At 46.0% G+C, this 25,254-nt stretch overlaps 1 protein-coding gene across 3 annotated transcripts in view; it reads right to left on the minus strand.

Annotated features, from left to right (window-relative positions):
- scaper (S-phase cyclin A-associated protein in the ER) overlaps positions 1-24,299 on the minus strand; it is a 339,292-nt gene extending 314,993 nt beyond the window's left edge. The window contains exon 1 of one of the 3 annotated variants that reach the window (XM_085972324.1): positions 23,880-24,299. In XM_085972324.1, the coding sequence (XP_085828450.1) occupies positions 23,880-24,125 (246 nt within the window). In that variant the 5' untranslated portion in view covers positions 24,126-24,299. Of the gene's footprint in view, positions 1-14,818; positions 14,920-23,858 lie in introns of those variants that run through there. The other 2 variants (XM_085972323.1, XM_085972325.1) reach the window with 2 other exon arrangements.
- Between the last annotated feature and the right edge of the window lie 955 nt (positions 24,300-25,254).

A 25,254-nucleotide genomic window follows, 5' to 3' on the forward strand; every position in this document is an offset into this window, starting at 1 on the left:
TATTGTAGTGACCTTTAAATATCCACGGTATTACTCGGAGAGAGGAGAGTCGTCTTGGTGCCCTGACCAACAATCTTCACTCAACAAATACCAAATGAAAATAGGTGAATTGGTCATTTACCCTGCTGCTGCGTACTGCTGGGGCCTTGCTGTAATAAAATGGCTGTGTTTGCCAACATAACAAGAGTGACTGCACTTCAAAGTAATTCAAGTGCTTATGGGCATTGTTGGACATGATGAGCACTATCTAAATTCAAGGCTCTTTCTTTCTACTAAAGTCCTCAGAAATGTCAGCACTTTCTTTGTGTAACAAAATCTCACTCAATTTCTCCAGTTACAGCTTGTGTGGATGCTGGAGTTTGCGAAGACAAAGTGGTGCTCAGCACATCGCTCAACCACTACTGCGATCTATTCTCACCTCCCCTGACCTCGGGGCTGAGGAATGGTTCCGGGGGGGGGGCGGTGCCCAACATCCTCCAGTACCTCAACCAAAACTTTGTGCGAGAGCTTGAAAAGTTAGCAGCAGGCAAGCTGGCCACTACGAGGGATACCACAGCTGGGTCTGACCCGGTTCTAGGCCAGTGAACTGTAACGTGAGTGGAAACCCTGGCGGATATTTAGTCCTACCTAGCACATGGTAATTGTGGTGTTCTCAACGAGAGCGGAGATCAACTAACTCAACAGGAGTGGGGTGGGGAAATCAAACCTCAAACTTTCCTAGCATAAAGCTCAGTACTGTACCACACTTGGGCAGTGCATTTACCCATTAAGATATCAGGAGAGCTTGTATGTTCAAGGCAAATGATTTGTTGCAATTTAATATCCAGTGACAAATCCCACACATTTATTATTCGTGGCATAATTTGCCTTAGTTTCTGAGTAGATCTGAGGGATAACAAGTCAATTGTCCTCCAAATCATTTCCCCCCATTTATACCCTGCCTTAATTTAGCACACTGTAGCTGCACAATACAAAACGCAATGCACTCTCTGATAAAACAGAACAGAAAATATCTTTGCTTTTGGTCAGAGAAATGAAGCTTTTCCAAGCAAAACAAAACAAAACCCCCAAGTAGAAACCCTGAAGGCAAAGGATGTATTTCGATTCATGGACAGCCAGGTGGGGTTTGCTCTTATGTGATTCCTTGGGTTGAAAGAGGGGCACTAACCAGTTCTAACTTAAAGTCCTTTTATTACAACTCAGGTGTCCGAGTGTGCAACACCGTACTGTCAAACAACAAGAATCTTGAAAGATCATTTATAAAACATTAGAATACTAAGTCAATAGCAAAATACTGCGGATGCTGGAAATCTGAAATAACCACAGAAAATGCTGGAAATACTCAGCAGGCCAGGCAGCATCCGTGGAGAGAGAAACAGAGTTAACGTTTCAGGTCTGGGACCCTTTGTCAGAACAGGTAAAAGTTGGAGATGTAACAGGTTTTAAGCAGGGTGAGGGGAGGAATTAAAGGGACAGTCTGTGCTCGGATTGAAGGCAGGAGAGATTAAATGTTGCAAATGGGGATGGCAGAATCATCAACAGCTGCCGCCTGAAAAAAATGGGGGGCGGGGGGGTTTATAGTCTGAAATTGTTGAACTCAAGGTTGAGTCCAGAAGGCTGTAAAGTGCCTAATACTAAGTCGATTGCCCGAAGCAATGCACACAGGGAGTCGAGATCAAGTGCAGTCTTCAGGTGCCAAAGCTAAGCAGACTTCAGACTGCTTTTATTGTACAATTCCTTTAACTCCATAAAGGAATTGCAGAGCCAACAGTCTCAGGCTTGTAAGTAATTTTAACATTTGGGAATAAGTCCAAAGTCAGAACAGCAGGATAGGACTATAACTGAACTGCAAAATCTGCGCACCCTGATTAAAACAGGTCCAGTTGACTGGTTCACACTGATGCAGAAGGGAGTGCTCATCTGAGACGAGGGATAAAGCACATCTTTTAGGACAGCGTAGACGGACCATGAATCTACCTTAGTGACCCCATTGTCCAAGTCGAAAAATGCAAAAGCCAAATTAAAAAAACACATACACAAATGACTACTGAAAGTACCCTGTATTTTTCACTCAAAACAGAAAAATGAGAAGGAAATAAATTGACTGTACGTGACTGGTCACAAGTGTTGTGCCAACACCAGCCACATCAGCTTAGCTTTAGTAGCTTTTATGCCCATTGTTAAGTCACACATACTATCCTTTTGTAGTTTTTTTTTTTAATTCATTCACAGGATTTATTGCCCATCACCAAGTGCCATTTCAAAGGGCAGTTAAGAATCAACCACATTGCTATGGGTCTGGAGTCACATATAGGCCAGACTGGGTAAGGACAGCAGATTTCCTTCCCGAAAAGGACATTCCAATTTATTAATTGAATTTAAATTCTCAGCTGCCGTGGTGGGATTTGAACTCACTGGATCTTTAGTCCAGACCTCTGGGTTACCAGGCCAGTAACATAACCACTATGCTACCGTACCCTACAGGTCCATTAGAGACCAATATCCACATTAATGATGGAACCTGCACATGTAAACTTGTCACTCTAATATCCATCTGCCAGTACTGCTGCAGCACAACAAGTGTCACATAGGCAATTTCCATTTTAAATGTGGGCATAGTCATTTATAAAAGGAAAACTTTGACAGGAAGTGCACACAAGTGAAAATGTTAATATATTAATAGGTATATGGGGTATGTGAAATGTTCCTGTAATCTACTCTGCATTAATTTAATAAGAAAACTTGCAGTAATGAGGTTGCCAAAGGAGCCCTTCTACAAAGAACGCTGCACCGAGGTCAGGTACAGTGGTGTCGTGGTTATGGTCCTAGACTGGCATCCCAGAAGTCGTGAGCAGAGTTCAATAAATTTGGGGATTTGTAGGCTAGCATCAGGGGAAAAAATGACCATGAAAGCTACCGGATAAACCCATCTGGATTATTACTGTCCTGTAGAGAAAGGAACCTGCCAGCCCACCCAGTCTAGCCTGCACATGACGCCAGTCCCACGCTGCACGTTTAACTCAAAATACATAGAAACATAGAAGATAGGAGCAGGAGTAGGCCATTTGGCCCTTCGAGCCTGCTCCGCCATTCAATGAGATCATGGCTGATCATCCAAATTCAGTACCCTGTCCCTGCCTTCTCCCCATATCCCTTGATCCCTTTAGCCTTAAGAAATATATCCAACTCTTTCTTGAATATATTTAATGAACTGGCCTCCACCGCCCTCTGTGGCAGAGAATTCCACAGGTTCACCACTCTCTGGGTGAAGAAATTCCTCCTCATCTCAGTCCTAAATGTCCTACCCCTTATCCTTAGACTATGACCCCTGGTTCTGGACTCCCCGACCATCGGGAACATCCTTCCAGCATCTAGTCTGTCCAGGCCTGACAGAATTTTATAGGTTTCGATGAGATCCCCTCTCAATCTTCTAAACTCCAGTGAGTATAAGCCCAATCGACACAATCTCTCCTCATACGTCATTCCTGCCATCCCAGGTATCAGCCTGGTGAATCTTCGCTGCACTCCTTCCATGGCAAGAACGTCCTTCCTCAAATAAGACGACCAAAACTGCACACAATACTCAAGGTGCGGTCTCACCAAGGCCCTGTACAACTGTAGCAAGACATCCTTGTTCCTGTACTCGAACCCTCTTGCTACGAAGGCCAACATACCATTTGCCTTCTTAACCGCCTGCTGCACCTGCATGCTTACCTTCAGCGGCTGGTGCACAAGAACACCCAGGTCTCTTTGCACTTCCCCTTCTCCCAATCTATTGCCATTCAAATAATAATCTGCCTTCCTGTTTTTGCCACCAAAGTGGATAACCTCACATTTATCCACATTATAGTGCATTTGCCATGTTTCTGCCCAATCACCTAACCTGTCCAAATCTTACTGAGTTTCACGACATCCTCCTCACAACATTACAATCCCGTAGTGCTCAGTACTTCAAAATACTCACTTCAGTTATCTTGCAACACTTGCGTGTGGAAGCACAGAAGTCTCAATATTCACATGGGGGCCCAACACAGAAAAGTTTGAGTGTAACTATACAAGGACAGTTCCTAATAAGAGCCAGAAGGGGAAAATCGCAGAATCTTACAGCACAGAAGGAGGCCGTTCGGCCCACCATGCCTGGCAGCTCATCCTGGGTGGCGCATAGTTTTACATCTCAGTGGCCAAGTTAAAAGTGACTTGGCAGAAAGCTCTCGTGCTCTGGTCTGGTGCAAGGCCCAAGACAAAGACATAATTCAAAGTTTCCCCAACACTTAACTCGTGGTTCCAGCAGAGAGGCAGATCAAGTCTTCCATGAATCAAACCCTGCACCCTTTTCCATAAAAGTGAGATAGCTGACCACAAAACTAATAATTACCCGTTAACATACAGTTGATATATTGCACAGTTTGTGGAGGGGAGAGAGGAGCGAGGAGGAGGAGCGGGGGGAGCGATGAGGAGCGGGGGGAGCGATGAGGAGCGGGGGGTAGCGAGAACAAGACACAGCAAGACCAAAGGAAGGTGTGAGAACAATGGGGCATGAGAAAGAAAATAGGAGAGAAATGAGAGGGAATGAGACTGCGAGAGAATATGGAACAGCACAAGAGAGAGGAGAGTGAGCAAAGTGTGAAATAGATTGACAGCGAGCCAGCAGAGAAAGACAGACAGATGCCCAATCTGAGCTGTTCGTTTGTGCCTCCTAGATAAATAACAGCAGATGCCAGGAAGCAGCCTCCCTCTCTGCAGGATAATGTTGCATCCCAAGGGAAACCAAAAAAATGCACTTAAATATATATAATTTTTTTTTAAACTCAGAAAATGGAGAGAACCTGACTTGCTTAGTGTTTTTGAAGAATATTGGGTTTCCACAACTTATTGTATCTGTGCAGTTGTGGGCCTTTTTAACCCCTCAGTTGTCTACAGCTCCGTTCTCAGTCTTCAATAGGGATTTAAATGAAGGAAATACCTGCCATATGTCATTTCAAACTGATCTAATTTACTCTTGCATTTCAGTTGTGGCTCAGTGGGTAGCGCGCTCGCCTCCGAGTCAGAAGCTTGTGGGTTCAAGTCCCACTCCAAGGGAATTGAGCACAAAATTCTAGACTGACACTCCAGTGCAGTGCTGCACTGTCGGAGGTGCCGTATTTCGAATGAGACGTTAAACCGAGGCCCCGTCTGCCCTCTCAGGTGGACATTAAAGGTCCCATGGCTCTATTTGAAGAAGAGCAGGGGTGTTCTCACTGGTGTCCTGGCCAATATTTATCCCTCAATCAACGTAACTAAAAAACAGATTATCGGATCATTATCACATTGCTGTTTGGTGGGAGCTTGCTGTGCGTAAATTGGCTGCTGCGTTTGCTACATTACAACAGTGACTACACTTCATAAAGTACTTCATTGGCTGTAAAGCGCTTTGGGACGTCCGGTGGTTGTGAAAGGCGCTGTATAAATACAAGTCTTTCTTTTCTTTGAACTATGTAATTGCATTGCAAGGTTTAACTACAAGTCTCAACATTGCTGGTAATCTTGGCCATGACATGAACAGATTACAACATCTTAAGTTCCAAATCAACTGACTTTAATTATGCAATTAAACAGCCTTTTGTGCTCTTGTCAAATTTATTGAGTTGCTCTTATTTTACACTTCACATTGATAATCCTGTATGCAATGAATACAATCTTAAAGCCTATTCATCTCTCCAGGATAAGGGGTCGGCCATTTAGGACTGAAATGAGGAGGAATTTCTTCACTCAGCGGGTGGTGAATCTCTGGAATTCTCTACCCCAGAGGGCTGTGGGTGCTCAGTCGTTGAGTATATTCAAGACAGAGATTGATAGATGTTTGGGCACGAAGGGAATCAAGGGATATGGGGATAGGGCAGGAAAGTGGAGTTGAGGTAGATGATGATCAGCCAATATCTTATTGATGCAGGTTTGAAGGGCCACATGGTCTACTCTTGCTCCTATTTATGTTCTCCACACTTTAATTCCACTGGCCTACTTGAAGTTTCGCTGCCGACAGAAACGGATAAACAAAAACAAGGAAGCAAGAAACAAGCATATATTTACAGGGCTTAAATATGCACACAACAAAACTTATACTGCAGAAGAGATACGGTCCAGTGAGGTCTCACTTCAAATTAATGGAGTTTGTCTATGTAAACATCACTGTGACTGGACAGGCTGGGGCTCTTTTCTCTAGCAAAGAGAATGCTGAGGGTGACCTGATAGAGGTCTTTAAGATTATGAAAGGGTTTGATGTAGAGAAGGATAGACATAGAGAAAATGTTTCCACTTGTTGGGGGAGTCCAAAACTAGAGGTCATAAATGTAAAATAGTCACTAACAAATCAAATAGGGAATTCAGGAGAAACTTCTTTCCCCAGCGAATGAATAGAAACATATGTTGATGGTGTGAGATAAAGACAACTGTGAGGAGGCTCGTGTAGAGCATAAACACTGGCATGGACCCGTTGGGCCAAATGGCCTGTTTCTGTGCTGTAAATTCTATGTAATTCTGTGTCTATTGCTTAATGAAAGCCATAACGTAGCTTGGGACTCAGATTGGTAATCTAGGAGGCAATCTCACACCCCATGGGCCTTGCACCCGATGTAGTGATATCCCAGGCTGGTGCAAAACAGGAGGATCATTGGAATGCCTGGGAATTTCAAAGCATAAATACAAGGGAAAGCACCAAAACTTCTGCCAATCTCTCCCAACAGCAAGCGGAGCGCTCTGCGTGCACACTTGGCGCACATTCACGCACACAGTACTCCTTTGTCACTGGGCAGAGTGCAATAGACAGACAGCAATGTATCCTACAGGGATATCCCAATTATGGCCAACTCAGTTTCTATTTCTTATTCATCAGTTTGTCCTCTTTGAATTTCATGGGGCTTGTGGTTCGGAAATGACTGTACTTCGTGCTGTGGCTTCAATGGTGGGTAAACCCAAATCAGAACTTCAAAATCGGTTTCTCTCCGCTGCTACAGATATATCTAAATTAATGCCAACTTTGATTTAAACTTTAATCTGAGCACTGTTCTATATTTCATGTGACGGATTCCAAGTGTTTGCCTTGTGCTAACATCAATAAACTGAAGTCTCATGCAGAAATAATAGGAATGGGGGGAAAATCTGCTTTGAGTCTGCATGTAATTGCAAGCCCCGGCCACAGGGCAGTGCTGTAGAGCTATTTTTTTTTGGAAACTTAATTTTTTTTTACAAGTGACCCATGAGGGTCTACTTTAATGGCCCACAAATACACAAAGCTGAAACACTCTTGGTTTACTGACCGTACATCAAGAGCAGTGTAATGACAACCTCAAAAAAGTCAACTGGAGTTTATTTAAATACAGTTATTGCTGGTGTGACGGAGTAGGTGGGGAGGGATGGGGGAAAGAGAGCAAGAGCGCGCATGCGAGTGTGTGAGAACGTGCAAGAGAGAACAAGTGGACATCTTAGTGAAGTTACAGGGGATAAGACGTAGTCATTCATGGGACTTCATTTCCATTTTTAACCTGTATAAACAGCATAGCTCATTGGATATGTTGTGGTGTCTGGAACAATACATTCTCTCTCCTGCCCAACACAACTGACGGCCTCAACCAGAAGCAACACGCTCACAACTTGGATTTTTTTTTTTTTTTTTTTAAATTATAAAGCAACTGCTGAATATCTGAAATAAAAATCAGAAAATGATGGAAATAAACAAATGTGTCAACATCTGCAAACCCTTCATCAGAAGAGGGTCTACCGTCAAAACATCAATCTTCCTATTTTCACAATGCTGACAAGACCTGCTGCATATTTCTAACATTTTACTTTTGTAATGTATATACCTTTATTAAGGGGGGGGAACTACTTTTTACAGCTCATGTATACTGTAGTACCGGCAGTGACCACACCTGTATATAGCACTGAGTAGTAATCTGTAGAGTTCAGTTCCAGAGTGAGCCACGTTGAGTAAACACCTGTTGTAACGTTCTCCTGCAGTCTGTGTCTTACTACTGACGGACACAACATTGGCGACGAGGCAAATTCGATCCTACCTGCAACTCTGCATCACCTCCCAGGGATTCGTTCCTGGAGACCAGTAGATTGGAGGTCAAGGCCAGAGACACGGACGTCGACCACGGGCAACCGCCCAGTCATCCAGCAGAGACTCGAGAATTGCGGGGGAGGCTGTTGAGAGCCAGGCTTGGCTTTCCAGTCGCGGTGGTCCAGCGAAACGGGCTGGCAACAGGTAGTGCGCAGACCCTTCCCGGACAGCGGCGGGCTAGAGCCCGACCGAACGGCACAGCAAAGGGCCGAACAGCGTCGACGGGAGAGAGAGGGAAGAGCGCACAGGGCGCAGCCGGTGTTCAGGGGCCAAGCAGCGTCGCGGAGAGGGAGACGCATGCGCAGAAACCCGTGAGGCGCCGCCATTGCCCAGAGGACCGCTGAGAGCGGCGTTGGCAGCAGCGCAGGAGAAGCGCGCAAAACCTACAGGGCGCCGCCATTGCCACGAGGACCGCCGAGAGCGGCGTTGGCAGCAGCGGGGGAGGAAGGAAAGCGCGGGAGACGCCATTTTAAACCACACCCAAAATGCCGAAGAGAGGCAGTATCACCGCATTTGACAATGAAGTCGAAGATTGGACTACATATGTCGAACGAATAGAGGTATACTGCAAGGCAAATGAGGTGTCAGATGACAAGAAAGCGCCGGTATTGTTAAATTTAATGGGTGCAAAGACGTATGGCTTATTACGAAATCTAGTAACCCCAGCGAAGCCAGTGGAAGAGAGTTTTGGAGACATAGTGACGATACTACAGGAACATTTAAACCCCACACCGTTGCTGATAGCAGAAAGATTCAAGTTTCACAAACGGAACCAGCATAAGGATGAAAGCAATGCTGAATATTTAACAGAACTGCGCAAACTATCGAAACACTGCCAGTTTGGAACGGGACTGTCAGATACCTTAAGGGACAAGTTTGTGTGAGGGCTTCAAAGTGAAGGAACCCAGAAACGGCTTTTATCTGAAAAGGACCTTACGCTGGACAAGGCTTTCAGCATTGCGGTATCATATGAAGCAGCAGCACGGGGCGCTGCAGAAATACAACAGAGACCGCAAGAATATGGCACAAACGAAATGTCATACAGAACAGAGAAGTGCTATCGCTGTGGCAGAACAACACACGACCACAATGATTGCTGGTGTGCAGACAGTGTGGAAAAGTAGGACACATAGCACGAGTCTGCAGGTCAGGAAAGAAAACCAGCAATAAGAAATCTCCAAAAGAAAAGTACAAGAAGGTACATAAGGTGACGGAGAATAGTTCAGACGAACAAAAGAGTGATACCGACTCTGAAAGCAGGGAGCTGAGTTGTCTGAAACTGCATAATGTGATCAAAACGGAGGATCACCGAACCATTTGGGTCACTCTCAAGATAGCAGGAGTCCAGGTAAAAATGGAATTGGACACAGGATCAGCCCTAACAGTCATAAACCGACGGGACTACGAGCGGCTATTCTCACACATACCCTTGAGAGACACAAAAATTATTTTGAAGACGTACACGGGGCAAAAAGTCTACCCCAAAGGAAAAATAAGGGTGACCGTTATATATAACGGTAAGGAAACATCAAAACTAGACCTGTATGTATTGCAAGATGGAGGACCACCATTACTGGGACGTGAATGGATCCGGAAAATACAGCTGGATTGGCATTCCATACAAGCACTGACTGTGGCTGCCAAAAAGGATGACGATGCACACCTGGGCGACTGTCAAAGATCCTAACCGACGCACAAGTGTTCCAGCAAGGACTCGGAACACTAAAAGGCATGACAGCAACAATTAAAATCGAAGAAAACGCAAGCCCAAAATGTTTTACGGCCAGACCGGTACCTTATGCGATCCGCCCAGCTGTCGAAGCAGAGCTGGAGAGTTTGGAACGTTCAGGAGTACTGTCCAAGGTAGACTGGAGCGAGTGAGCTACACCCATCGTCCCTGTGATGAAAAAGTCGTTGAGCAGCACGCCTGGGGAACCAAGGAAGGTTCGCATCTGTGGGGACTTTAAGGTAACAGCGAACCCAGTCCTTCACACCGTGCAATATCGACTTCCGCGGATTGAAGATATTTTCGCCTCGCTATCTGGAGGGAAACGCTTCACTAAGATTGATCTGGCCCAGGCGTACCTGCAAATGGAGGTAGAAGAAGCCTCGAAACAGTACCTCACGATCAACGCTCATAAAGGTCTCTACCAATACAGCCGGCTGGTGTTCGGGGTAGCACCAGCTCCGGCTATTTGGCAGAGGGCAATGGAACAAGTCCTGCAAGGGATCCCAGGGACCCAATGTTATTTGGATGACATCCTGGTCACGGGCGAAAATGACAGTGATCACCTCGCCAACCTGGAGCAGGTGCTCACTAGATTGAAGGAATATGGGCTCCGAGCTAACCGCCCCAAATGCGAGTTTTTTAAAAAACAGATCTCGTATTGTGGCCACGTTATCGATAAAGAGGGGTTACATAAGTCCCCAGAAAAGATTGAGGCAGTAGTCAAGGCTCCAGCACCGGAAAACATGTCACAACTGAGGTCGTTCCTCGGGCTGGTAAACTACTACCATAAGTTCTTGCCAAATTTGTCTACAATACTACACCCACTGAACACCCTACTGCAAACTGGAGTGCCATGGAAGTGGAGTGACGAATGTAAACGAGCTTTCCAGAAGAGCAAAACACTAATCACATCGAAAGAGGTATTGGCCCATTTCAACCCAGCACTACCAATTCGGTTGGCGTGTGATGCGTCACCCTACGGCATTGGAGCGGTGCTGTCGCACAAATTCTCGGACGGCTCAGAGAGGCCAATAGCCTTTGCGTCACGATCACTAACCTCAGCCGAGCGTAACTACGCCCAGATTGACAAGGAGGCCCTCAGCCTAGTGTGGGGAGTGAAAAAGTTCAATCACTATCTGCACGGGCAGAAATTCACCTTGCTGACTGACCACCAGCCTCTTGTCTCCATTTTTAATCCGAAGAAGGGCGTTCCGGTGATGACTGCGCAACGACTACAAAGATGGTCACTCTTTCTAGGGGCGCACCACTATGAGATTGAATATAAGGGCACGAAACAGCATGGAAATGCTGATGGGCTATCACGCCTGCCACTGCCTACTGCGGAGGAAGCACCAGCAGTGGATCCTGTCGAAATATTTCATTCGACTATAGTTGAATACCTACCGGTAACTAACGCTCGTATAGAAAAGGAGACCCGAAATGACCCGACACTGTCTCGGGTATATGATTTGACGGTGAAGGGATGGCCAACACATGGCGACTCACTGTTGCCAGCATTCTCGACAAGAAGAGAACAGCTGTCAGTGTGCCGGGGGACCCTGATGTGTGGATCCCGCGTGGTAATTCCACCCAAGTTAAGGGATAGATTGCTCAATGAGCTTCATGAGGGTCATCTGGGAGGGGTAAAAATGAAAAGCCTTGCCAGGGCTTATGTGTGGTGGCCGGGAATCGATAAACAAATCGAGGACCTGACCAAGAGCTGCTCAGGATGCCAGAAAGTCCAAAATGCACCACCACATGCCCCTCTACACCCATGGGAGTGGCCCTCATCTCCATGGCAACGAGTGCATATTGATTTTGCTGGTCCATTCATGGACTCAATGTTTTTAATAGCCGTGGATGCGCACTCGAAATGGCCTGAGGTGATCAAAATGTCCTCCACCACCACGGAGAAAACTATTGCAGTCCTACGGACCATTTTTGCCAGGAACGGCTTGCCAGAACAGATTTGCTCCGATAACGGACCACAGTTTGTGTCCAGAGAGTTCCGGAGGTTTATGAAGAAGAATGGGGTAAGGCATTACACATCCGCCCCGTATCATCCAGCCACAAATGGATTGGCTGAGAGGTTCGTACAAACCTTTAAGAAGGCAATAAAGGCTATGTACAATGACAACATTCCGCTGCAGCATAAGGTGGACAATTTCCTGTTCGCCTACCGGAATGCGACATATGCAGTCACCAACCAGGCCCCGGCCATGATGTTCTTTAACCAAAGGTTAAGATCTCGCCTGGATTTGCTCAGACCAAACGTACGAAGAGATGTTGAGAGTAAGCAATTCCAGCACATCCATGAGAAGCCAACAAGGAGCTTCAATGTAGGGCAACCAGTCTTGGCCCGCGACTACCGAACAGAAAAATGGCAGCCAGGAACGATATGCACACGGCAGGGCCCACTAACGTACACAGTGGACGTTGGGGAGAACATGGTGAGACGCTATGCTGTCCAGATCCTAGAGTCACAGGAACAAGTCAACCCCATGCCTCGCCCATACGTACCTGGGGAGGAACCCGATGTACAGGTCGCATCTATCCCAGAAACAGTAGCATCGGAAGCTGATGACCCAACCGACGACAGGGTGCCAGAATCGCCTCCGCACCAAGAGCGAGACACTCGGGAAAGGCGCTATCCAGAAAGGATCAGAAAGCCTCCCCAAAGACTGAATATATAGACTATTTTCAGCTAACGTTGTATGTTAAAAGTGTTAATTGTAATTAGTTTGATATTTAATTGTTAAATGAGTGTTATGGTACTGTTAATCTAAAAGGGGAGGAATTGTAATGTATACACCTTTAAGGGGGGGAACTACTTTTTACAGCTCATGTATACTGTAGTACCGGCAGTGACCACACCTGTATATAGCACTGAGTAGTAATCTGTACAGTCCAGTTCCAGAGTGAGCCACATTGAGTAAACACTTGTTGTACCGTTCTCCTGCAGTCTGTGTCTTACTACTGACGGACACAACAACTTTACGCTCGCAACTTTGCTTCGTTTTCATTTTAATTCTGCCAAGTCATCAGTATTAATAAGTAAAACATATTACACTATTGTCAGTCTGTTATTCTGTGTATAAACATCATTAGTACAGATGCCGAATTAATTTTATGGGACATTTTTTTCCAGGTTGCACTTTGAATATTCCAGGCTACCATGAGCAATTAGGACTGCTGAGGTGGCGTGTTATTTTTCATTCTAATGGAAAGTCACTGGCAATGAAATGGAAGTCCGCCGTCAAATAAAACAGGACAATCAAAGTTGATTTAAATATGTGGATCACACACCTCAGGCGAAGGGAATATTCTCACAGGTAACTTATTCTGAACAACTCGAACACATACAGAAACAAAAAGGATGACTGAAGAGAGCACCTACACTAAAGGCACACGGGAACACAGTTGGGAACAATGTTCCTCGGCTTATTTAGCGTCCCAGCAGAAATCTCAAGGCACTGCAAGGTCAGAGGATACACTAATTATTAGCTGGATCATTAAGTCGGGAACACACAATGTATTAATCTGTTGCTGAAGTGTAGCTGTGCGTGTTCTTTCAAAGCCACAAGCTATAATTGCTGTGCATTTTTGAGATCAATTAGAGGATGATTCCTCTTAGCAGGTCCTTAGGTCCATAAGATATCAACTGACTTTTGACACCATATTATATATAAAATGTTTCTACACTGTCAGACTTTTAAAAAATTACAATTGCCAACACATTTGGAGACTGCTCAACACAAATTTTATACTAGTACAGTATTGAAAATATGAAATGCAGTATGAATAATAATGGTTCTTCTTTATTCTCGATTCTAATATTAACACCTTTTAAAATGACTGTCCAGTGGCCCCTGCTGGAAGGTACGGGTGTAGGAACATTGGGTGAGAACAGGATAGGATGCTGCTGTGATGTCCCACAGCAGGAATGTCCCCGTTTTTTTGCCTCTGTGGGCCATAGGATAGTACCTTGCAGGGCACAAATAATATTTAAATCAACGCTACTGTCAATTTGCATACATCTCAAGCTGTGGATGCTAATGGATCTTGGATGTTCTGATCTGGGACTTAATCACCAATAAGAACATAAGAATTAGGAGCAGGAGTTGGCCATTCGGCCCTTCGAGCCTGCTCCACCATTCAATAAGATCATGGCTGATCTTAAATCTCAATTCCACTTGCCCGCCCGATCCCCGTATCCCAATGAAGCAACAGCACTGAGCATATCCCTTTTAAAAACCTCCGTGCTCAAGAAATTCAAACACCACAAACCAGCGTGCAAGAAATACGAGCACTAATAGAACGGAGTTAACTGAACATTGTGGGCTCGGCTGCCAGGGTTTGCCGACTGAATATGGCCCACAGCCTGCAGCATGGACACCAAGACCTACATGGTTGAACAGCCTGAAGCACTCGGTCCAAGGTCACATTTAAAGAATAGCTTGTTGGTGAAGGTGCTAGAGTGCTAGCTGCAGCCAGAGGACAGTAGGATCAGCAACTTCCAGAGCCTGCAGGAGAGGGGAAGGAAATTCGAGGGGTGGGGGGAATAAGTAAAACGTGTGCTAAAGGAACCAAGACACAAAGGAAAAACTGCCAGAACATTTTTAAAAAGACGTCGATCCTGCAAATCCTAACCTAATTCAAGCCTCCAGACTACCTTCACACTGTCAGCAGCAGAATAGTTTCTTTAACTTTAAGCTATTTTAACATTTAAGCTGCAGGCCTGGTCACCTGTTCTGCATCGAGCAGACAGATAACCTGCAGGCAGTAAGAGGCACGACATACCCATCCTCCAAAACACTTGGTTACTGGAACTCTTATTCTGGGACAATATAAAACTGCAAACAGTTGTTGACTGTGGGAAGAGGTCAAGGGGAATCTGCAGCAAAGTAGCGATGGTGTCAGCTGATGATTGTCTTAACAAGTTCTTACAAGAGAGAGTTTGATCTTCCCGGTATGGACAAAAAGGTACGTACGGAAAAAAAGTAGAGCCTGCAAGTGGGTTCTTCAGCATTCTCTTCCACTGACATACTTCAGTACCGTCGCTAGCCACAGTAATGGACACAGTCTGCACCATTACTAAAATATACTGTGGCTTAATGACACGATCATCTGACTGAGGACAAAAATAGACCCCTTTCCATCCCACTTAGTTGTCCAACTACGTCTGCTCCCTCCTAATGGTACAAACAGAAGCTCTTCTGGAAAGACGCACAGACAATGTGACCTTCAGCCCTGCGTGCTGCTTGAATTATAATTGCTCTGCAGATTTAGTGACCATCAGGTCTGTGTGTGTAGGGAGGAATTATTCCAGCACGGTTATGGGAATCATCCACTCGTGGTAATATTCTCGAATGAACTACCCCCTAACATTACAAAGGGTTATCTTTTAACAAACTACATTTACAATCTCCTGTTTGCACGGGCAAATGGTTAATTAGCGTGCCGAACCAAGTTGAGTCAGCTGCATTGTTGGAAATCAGCACAAATTAAGTACATCGAAAAGCAATAGCAGAACTACTGCCAAGGGCTTCTGGTGGTCTATAAGAACAAGGGTATCATTTGAAACCCTGGCTCAAAATTTAAAGATCCCTAAGCGTTTTTGGGGGAAACGGAACTGTCTGAAGTGAACGTACAATTCTGCAGTAAAGTGAACACAAAAAGCAAATTACAGTACTATGGAATCTGGAAATCTGAAATAAAAACAGAAAATGCTGGAAATGCTCAGCAGGTCAGGCAGCATCTGACTGAAAGGTCATCGATCTGAAACGTTAACTCTGTTTCTCACTCCAACAGATGCTGCCTGACTTGCTCAGCATTTCCAGCAGTTTCTGTTTTTAATCTGCGGTAACCGTGATTCAGTTCTTGGTACTCTGATACCATCCTCCCGCTAAAATATCAAAGAGAATGAGCTTCACCACCGACTCGCAACACCGCCAAGTTGCTCGATTCAGAGCTCAATGGGAATCTGCAGCACAGGAGAGATTCTGCCAGTCCACTGACATCTGACAAAAGATTTTAAGTTTGATTTTTCCAGTGTACAAAATAGTGTTGGGGCAGGACCACTTTACACAACGCGGAACACACCAGCGTCTGGTGATCACCAGCTCACCAGAGCCCTGGCTAAGGAACATGTGCAAGGCCACCTGGTTTAGCAGAGGTTCCAATGACTATTCGGTTCATGCACAGCACACTTAGCATGAGGGATGGGGGGGCATCCAAAGTGTCAACATTATCACATAAAAGTGTACAAAGCTTTACCTCCCCATCGTCCACAAAGTACAATTTAAAAATACTTTCCTTTCCCTCTAATTTTCTGCTTCTTCCTTATTGGTTTTCTCCTACTAGTTTGCCCTCCTCTTCAACTGAACCTGTCGGACACTGACTGATAAATTTAACCCCTGCTTCTTCGTGGTCCTTCGTTTTTCGATCATTCACCCACCTCGACTCCTGCCTTCCATTATCACATAGAATCAGAGAAAGTTACAGCACGGAAGGAGGCCATTTCGGCCCATCGTGTCCGCGCCGGCCAACAAAGAGCTATGCAGCCTAATCCCACTTCCCAGCTCTTGGTCCGTAGCCCTGCAGGTTAGAGCATCCCAAGTGCACATCCAAGTACTTTTTAAATGTGGTTCGGGTTCCTGCCTCTACCACCCTTTCAGGCAGTGAATTCCAGACCCCCCACAACCCTCTGGGTGAAGAAATTTCCCCTCAAATCCCCTCTAAACCTTCCACCAATTACTTTAAATCTGTGCCCCCTGGTTTTTGACCCCTCTGCTAAAGGAAATAGGTCCTTCCTATCCACTCTATCTAAGCCCCTCATAATTTTATACACCTCAATAAGGTCTCCCCTCAGCCTCCTCTGTTCCAAGGAAAACAAACCTAGCCTATCCAGTCTTTCCTCATAGCTAAGATTCTCTACTCCCGGCAACATCCTTGTAAATCTCCTCTGTACCCTCTCTAGTGCAATCACACCTTTCCTGTAATGTGGTGACCAGAACTGCAAGCAGTACTCTAGCTGAGGCCTAACTAGTGTTTTATACAGTTGAAGCATAACCCCCTGCTCTTGTATTCTATGCCACGGCTAATAAAGGCAAGCATTCCGTATGCCTTCTTAACCACCTTATCTACCTGGCCTGCTACCTTCAGGGATCTGTGAACATGCACTCCAAGGTCCTTTTGTTCCTCTACACTACTCAGTGTCCTACCATTTAATGTGTATTCCCTTTCCTTGTTAGCCCTCCCCAAATGCATTACCTCACACTTCTCTGGATTGAATTCCATTTGCCACTGTTCTGCCCACCTGACCAATTTATTGATATCTTCCTGCAGTTTACAGCTTCTTTCTTCAGTATCAACCACACAGCCGATTTTAGTATCATCTGCAAACTTCTTAATCATACCCACTATATTCAAATCTAGATTATTGATATATACCACAAAAAGCAAGGGACCTAGTACTGAGCCCTGCGGAACCCCACTGGAAACAGCCTTCCAGTCACAAAAACACCCATCAACCATTACCCTCTGCTTTCTGCCTCCGAGCCAGTTTTGAATCCAACTTGACACTTTGCCCTGGATCCCATGGGCTTTTAACTTCGCGGCCAGTCTGCCATGTGGAACCTTATCAAAAGCCTTGCTAAAGTCCATATACACTACATCAAATGCACTACCCTCATCTACCCTCTTTGTCACCTCCTCGAAAAATTCAATCAAGTTTGTCAGACATGACCTTCCCTTAACAAATCCGTGCTGACTATCCTTGATTAATCCATGTCATTCTAAATGAAAATTTATCCGGTCCTTCAGAATTCTTTCCAATAATTTTCCCACCACCGAGGTTAGGCTGACTGGCCTGTAATTACTCGGTCTATCCTTTTCAAACAAGGGTACCACATTAGCAGTCCTCCAGTACCACACCTGAAGCCAGAGAGGATTGGAAAATGATGGTCAGGGCCTCTGCTATTTCCTCTTTTGCTTCACTTAAGATTGTTGATTAATTTCTGTCACTGTGGCTCTGGTGGCCATTCTTCTGTATCTCCTCCCCCCCTCCGTGTCACGTTCTTGATTTCACACTTATTTCATTACCTACCTCCTGTGTTTTTCTCTACTTTTAGTGCCACCTTTTATAAAACACAACCCGAATCAAATTAAACACTATTTCAGATACCTCAGTGGAAAGAAAGATAAAAAGACTTGCATTTATGTAGCGCCTTTCACAACCACCGGACATCTCAGAGCGCTTTACAGCCAACGACGTACTTTTGAAGTGCAGTCACTGCTGTAATGTGGGAAACGCAGCAGCCAAGCTGCACACAGCAAGCTCCCACAAACAGCAATGTGATAATGACCAGATCATCTGTTTTAGTGATGTCGATTGAGGGATAAATATTGGCCAGAACACCGGGGAGAACTCCCCTGCTCTTCGTCAAAGCAGAGCCATGGGATCTTTTATAGCCACCTGAGAGCGCAGACGGAGCCTCGGTTTCGTCTCATCCGAAAGACGGCACCTCCGACAGTGCAGCACTCCCTCAGTACCGCACTGGGAGTGTCAGCCTAGATTTTTGTGCTGAAGTCTCTGGAGTGGGGACATGAACCCACAACCTTCTGACTCCGAGGCAAGGATGCTACCCACTGAGCCACGGCTGACACGATGTGAAACCAATGATACAAATGAACATATCCTGACATTAATAGGCTCAGGAAGCTTCTTGAGCTGATACCTACTTGCAGAAGACACACCTTTCTTCTGTGTTCTATATTACTTGTGGAGCTGAAGTTTTCACTGCAGCCTTTTGCCAGCTATTTCTCCATCAACCGCTTGAACAATAAACCCTGCTAAGCAATGTAATTTTTTTGTATATTCGTGATCAAAGTGAGGAATGTCAGTGTTGCATCTGAGGCACCCAGTGCTCACACTAAACACTCCACGGTCAGGTAATGCACAGCAAAGATCCTGGGACTCTGCCCCAAGTGCATTCCTTACTGCATCATTATAAGATGTTTTTTCCATTTTCCACACCAACCATCCTTAATAGAAAAAAAGACTTGTATTTATAGAATCCCTTTCACGACCTTGGGATGTCCCAAAGCGCTTTACAGCCAATTAAGTACTTTTGAAGTGTAATCGCTGTTGCAATGTAGGAAACACAGCAGCCAATTTGCACACAACAAGCTCCCACAATCAGCAATGTGATAATGACCAGGTAGTCTGTTTTTAGTGATGTTGATTGAGGGATAAATATTAGCCCAGGACACCTGGGAGAACTCCCCTGCTCTTCTTTGAACAGTACCATGAGATCTTTAAGTCTAACCGAGAGGTTTAACGTCTCATCCGAAAGACAGAACCCCCAACAGTGCAGCACTCCCTCAGTACTGCACTAATGTGTAGGCCTAGATTTTGCACTCACGTCTCTGGAGTGGGACTTGAACCCACAATCTTCAGCGGCAAGAGTGCTACCACTGGGCCAAGGCTGCCACTGGGTATGTACAGGAAACTTTGTGCTATCCGGCACCGATGGGACCGAGCTGTTGCCGTCCCATCAAAACTGCTGGACAAACCAGCGCTAATGTTGAAACATACGGAGATTTTGAGCTCTATCTGGCAACAAACCCTGTTGCTCAGCTTCTAAACAGTCTGCCGTACCTTGCAAGCGTCTCTGTAGCTTAGCAACAGCTTCAGCGAGACCTTGCAGAGCATAACTGGTGAAAAAAAAGCAACGAAAAGAAAAAAAACCTAACGAAACGGCTCCTGATTTTTGCCGGTGGCTCGAGCATTCCGGACAGTTAACCTCCGGATAAACCAAAGTTTCCTGTATCACATCTAAGTAGCCATTATTAACTTGTGCGCCTTGACAGTAAGCACGACCAGGCTATTCAGCTCGTACACAATGAAGGGCACACCAAAGAAACAATATTGGAGTCACTGAACTACAGAAGCGCCATGTTTCAGAGAAGTCATTAAAGCAAGGTCACATCTATCATAACGAATGATGAAAATCACGACTCACCAAGAGGATCCCCAGTTGTCCTCTCCAAATAAAAACGTTCCCAGTTTTCTACCAATTTCTCAGTAATTCACAAGTGCAGTACTGTGGGTCTGCTGCACTGTCAGAGGTGTCGTCTTGCAGACGAGACGTTAACCTAAGGCCCCATCTGCCCACTCAGGTGGATGTAAAAAAATCCCATGGTCTTATTCAAAGAAGAGTAAGGAAGTTTTCCTGGTGTCCTGACCAACAATTATCTCTCAACAAACACCACAAACTCAGATTGTCTGGTCATTTATATCATTGCTACATTACAACAACTCATTTATATAGCACCTTTAATGTAATAAAACACAATAATGTAATCAAAAATACTTCATTGGCTGAGGTTATAAAAGGTGCTACATATACCCAAGTGAACAAGAGTGAAGTGAATGTAAACGGATGTGAAATGGATTGATATTCAAACCAAATTCCAATTCCTGAATAGCCAAGTGTAGATCGTTTGGGGTTTGTACTGACCTGAGAAATGGTAGCGTATGTGTACAAAGGTACAAAATACCTCACATTCAGAGTCTCTATCCTACCATAAGGTTCCAGTTGGAGATTTTTTTTTTGAAATTTATTCATGGGATGTGGGCGACACTGGCAAGACTGTCACATATAGGCCAGACTGAGTAAGTACGGCAGATTTCCATCCCGAAAGGACATTAGTGAACCAGTTAGGCTTTTATGACAATCTGACTGGTAGGATTTGAACTCACATTCTCTGGATTATTGGTCCAGGCCTACTCATCCAGTAACATAACCACTATACTACCTTACCTCTAGCCAATGACTCTTATTGGCAAGTCCAATTATGTGGACAATAGCTGACATTTATATATAGCGGCTTGGCAAAATGGCAAAAAGCACTTCACTAGGGAATGGGGGCAAATCCAAATACCACGCAGCAAGAGAGAAAAGAATTAGGGGACATCATAGAGATAAGATTTTACAAGTGGGGAAAGATAAAGCAAAAAGGATGGGTCTGTGCAAAAATCCAGAGAGCTGGAGAATGATGGCACAAGGCTTTGGCACCAATATGGTGCAAAAGGATGGGAGAATGGAAGTGTCAGCAGAGAAGAGCATGTGCGAGATTAGATGTAGGGTGGGGGAGGCTGCAGAGGCCATGTGGAGCAAAGCTACAGAAGGATTGGAGGTAAAAATATAATGAAGTCTACGCAGATGTGGGATGAGCGAGTACAGATCAGGCTGGGCTGTAATGCTGTGGGCACTGTCAAGGCTTGCACATGAAGAATGGTCACTTGACCAAAGTGCCCAGCAAGAGGAACAGGTGACTTAGGACCTGGGATACCCAAAGCTCTCCACCACTGGGGTTTTCCTCGTGTCATGCCTGGGTCTACTGTAGACTAATTGAAAGTGATTGATTGCTATGATTAGTGGACAACTCCATTATCATTGGATCATAAGAATTAGGAGCAGGAGTCGGCCATACGGCTCCCCGAGCCTGTTCCGCCATTCAATAAGATTATGGCTGATCTTCTGCCTCAACTCCATTTTCCCGCCCTGTCCCCATATCCCTCGATTCCTTTAGTGCCCAAAAGTCTATCTCAGCCTTGAATATAATCAACGATTCAGCATCCACAGCCCTATGGGGAATAGATGTCCAAAGACTCACAACCCTTTGAGTGAAGAAATTCCTCATCTCAGTCCTAAATGGCTGAACCCTTATCCTGAGACTATGCCCCCGAGTTCTAGACTCTCCAGCCAGGGTAAACAACCGCTCAGCATCTACCCTGTCAATCACTCTCAGAATCTTCTATGTTTCAATGAGATCACTTCTCATTCTTCTGAACTCCAGAGAGTATACACCCAATCTACTCAAAAGGATGGGAGAATGCAAGTGTCAGCAGAGAGGAGCATGTGCGAGATTAGATGAAGCTCTGGGGAAGGCTGCAGAGGCCATATGGCGCAAAGCGACAGAAGGATTGGAGGTAAAAATAATAACGTCTATGCAGATGTGGGATGAGCGAGTACAGATCAGGCTGGGCTGTAATGCTCCAGGCAGAATCGCTTGCTAATTGTCACCGTCAAGGCTTGCACATGAAGAATGGTCACTTGACCAAAGTGCTCAGCAAGAGGAACAGGTGACTTTGGACCTATGATACCCAAAGCTCCAGTGCAGTACTGAGAGAGTGCTTCACTGTCAGAGGTGCCATCTTTCAGATGAGACATTAAACCGAGGCCCCTTCTGCTCTCTCAGGTGGACATAAAAGATCCCACAGCACTATTTCGAAGAAGAGCAGGGGAGTTCTCCCCGGTGTCCTGGGCCAATATTTATCCCTCAACCAGTATCACTAAAACAAGTGATCTGGTCATGATCACATTGCTGTTTGTGGGAGCTTGTTGTGCACAAATTGGCTGCAGCGTTTCCTACATTACAACAGTGACAGCACTTCAAAAAAAATACTTAATTGGTTGTAAAGCGCTTTGGGACGTCATGAGGCTGTGAAAGACGCTATATAAATGCAAGTCTTTCTGCTAAAGCTCTCCATCACTTGGGATTTACCTAATGTCTGGGTCTGTTGCAGATTAATTGATGGGGATTGATTGCTGTGATTAGTGAACAACTGTGTCAGCCATGGCTCAGTGGGTAGCACTCTCGCCTCTGAGCTAGAAGTTCAGAGTCCCACTCCAGAGACTTGAGCACAAAAATCTAGGCTGACACTCACAGTGCAGTACTGAAGGAGTGCTGCACTGTTGGAGATGCCGTCTTTCGGATGTTATCCCTCAATCAACATAACAAAAAAAAAAACAGATGATCTGGTCATCATCACATTGCTGCTTGTGGGAGCTTGCTGTGCGCAAATTGGCTGCCGCGTATCCGACATTACAACAGTGACTACACTTCAAAAAAAATACTTCATTGGCTGTAAAGCGCTTTGGGACGTCTAGTGGGCGTGAAAGGCGCTGTATAAATGTAAGTCTTTCTAATACAAAAAGCTGAAAATCTGAAATAAAAACAGAAAATGCTGGAAATACTCAGCAAGTCAGTCAGCATCTGTGGAGAGAGAAACAGAGAAAACGTTTCAGGTCGATGACCCTTCCTCAGACCATCCTATGTTGGCCTTCGTAGCGAGAGGGTTCGAGTACAGGAACAAGTCTTGCTGCAGTTGTACAGGGCCTTGGCGAGACCACATCTTGAGTATTGTGTGCAGTTTTGGTCGCCTTATCTGAGGATGGATGTTCTTGCCATGGAGGGAGTGCAGCGAAGATTTACCAGGCTGATACCTGGGATGGCAGGAATGACGTATGAGGAGTGATTGGGTCGATTAGGCTTATATTCGCCGGAGTTTAGAAGAATGAGAGGGGATCTCATTGAAACTTATAAAATTCTGACAGGACTGGACAGACTAGATGCAGGAAGGATGTTCCTGATGGTCGGGGAGTCCAGAACCAGGGGTCACAGTCTAAGGATAAGGGGTAAGCCATTTGGGATTGAGATGAGGAGGAACTTCTTCACCTAGAGAGTGGTGAACCTGTGGAATTCTCTGCCACAGAAGGCAGTAGAGGCCAATTCATTAAATATATTCAAGAAGGAGTTGGATATATTTCTTAAGGCTAAGGGGATCAAAGGATATGGGGAGAAGGCAGGGACAGGGTTCTGAATTTGGATGATCAGCCATGATCTCATTAAATGGCAGAACAGGCTCGAGGGGCTGAATGGCCTACTCCTGCTCCTATGTTTCTATGTCATAGAGCTGAAACGTTAACTTTTGTTTCGCTCTCAATAGATGCTGACTGACCTGAACATTTCCAGCATTTTCTGTTTTTATTTCTTTCTAACTCCATTATAGTTGTACCAGGTCCAAGGGTGGTAGAAGGCGGACTAGATGGACCTTGGGTGTTTTTTTTTGCCGGCTAGTAATTCCTTTTGTTCCTGAAAAAAAAGAGAATGGGGTGGCTGGAGGAGAGGAGCGAATGAGTGAATATATCAGCAGATTGGTGCACTGATGTCTGGCCGCACCTTGGAACCGCCGCCACTCGCCTGGTTCTTGCCTCGGCCGCCGTGCGAGGAGCTCGAGCTGCCGCTGCCCGATCGTTCGCGCTCGTCCCCCGCCAGCCCCGTTTTCTGGCCCGGCCTGTCGCGGGGGCCGGGGCCGGCGCCGACTCCCAGATTGTGTTGCCCGCTCCTCCCGCGCCCGTCGCCGCCGAGCAACGCCGTTTTGTGGCTGTTGGCCGCCGCGTACTCCCGCCGCCTGCGGCCCTCGCTCCTCGGCTCCTTGATGGACATTTCCCGTCGATTAGTTTTTCCTCTCACTTTTAACCTCACATCGATTTTTTTCCCCCGTGTGTGGAAATTATGTCTGTCTATTTTTTTTTCGCTTTTAAATCGCCTCAAGTCACAACAACAAAGCGTTCGGCCATTGACAGCCGTACAACCAAACTCGCCGCCGGATGCACTCGGGCGCCGGTTTACTGACTGACAGGCGCCTCGGCCAATCACAGCCCGGCGCGGCCGGCCACCCCGTCCAATCAGCCCGCCCACTGTAGGCGGGGCTTAGTGCGGGCGTCAGGTTTGGTTGCGCGGGGCAGCATCGCCTGCTGTCAAGCAACGGAGCTCGCCCCCATTGGTCGTTTCGGGGTGACCGCCCCACCCCGGACAGCCGGAGATTGCTCTCCCATTGGTGGGTTCTGGGATTCCCGCCCCCCCCCCTCCTTAGCAGGAGGCGGCAGCTCCGAGTGGTCGGGTTGAGGCGGCTCTCCGATTGGCCGGATCGAGGCGGCTCTCCGATTGGTCGGATCGAGGTGGCCCTCCGATTGGTCACGTTGAGGCGGTTCTCCGATTGGTCGGGTTGAGGCCACTCTCCGATTGGTCGGGTTGAGGCCACACTCCGATTGGTCGGATTGAGGCGGCTCTCCGATTGGTCGGGTCGGGACTCCTGCCCGTGGGCCACTGTGGGCCGACAAACTCAAACTGGAGGCGGGAACAAAAAAAAAAGGGGAGTGAGGGTTGCAACATGTGTCGGTGCACATTCCGGGATCTCACTGTCCACGGCCTCTTGCATTGTTCCATGGAAGCTCAGCGTAAGCTCGAGGAACAGCACCTCATCTTCCGATTAGAAACATAGAAGATAGGAGCAGGAGTAGGCCATTCGGCCCCTCGAGCCTGCTCCGCCATTCAATGAGATCATGGCTGATCATCCAAACTCAGTACCCTGTTCCTGCTTTCTCCCCATATCCCTTGATCCCTTTAGCCTTAAGAAATATATCTAACTCCTTCTTGAATATATTTAATGAATTGGCCTCAACTGCCTTCTGTGGTAGAGAATTCCACAGGTTCACCACTCTCTGGGTGAAGAAATTCCTCCTCATCTCTGTCCTAAATGGCTTATCCTTAGACTATGACCCCTGGTTCTGGA

The sequence above is a fragment of the Somniosus microcephalus genome, chromosome 32 (assembly GCF_052327205.1).
Source record: "Somniosus microcephalus isolate GS21.2 chromosome 32, FLI_Smic_1.0, whole genome shotgun sequence".
Lineage (NCBI taxonomy): Eukaryota > Metazoa > Chordata > Chondrichthyes > Squaliformes > Somniosidae > Somniosus > Somniosus microcephalus.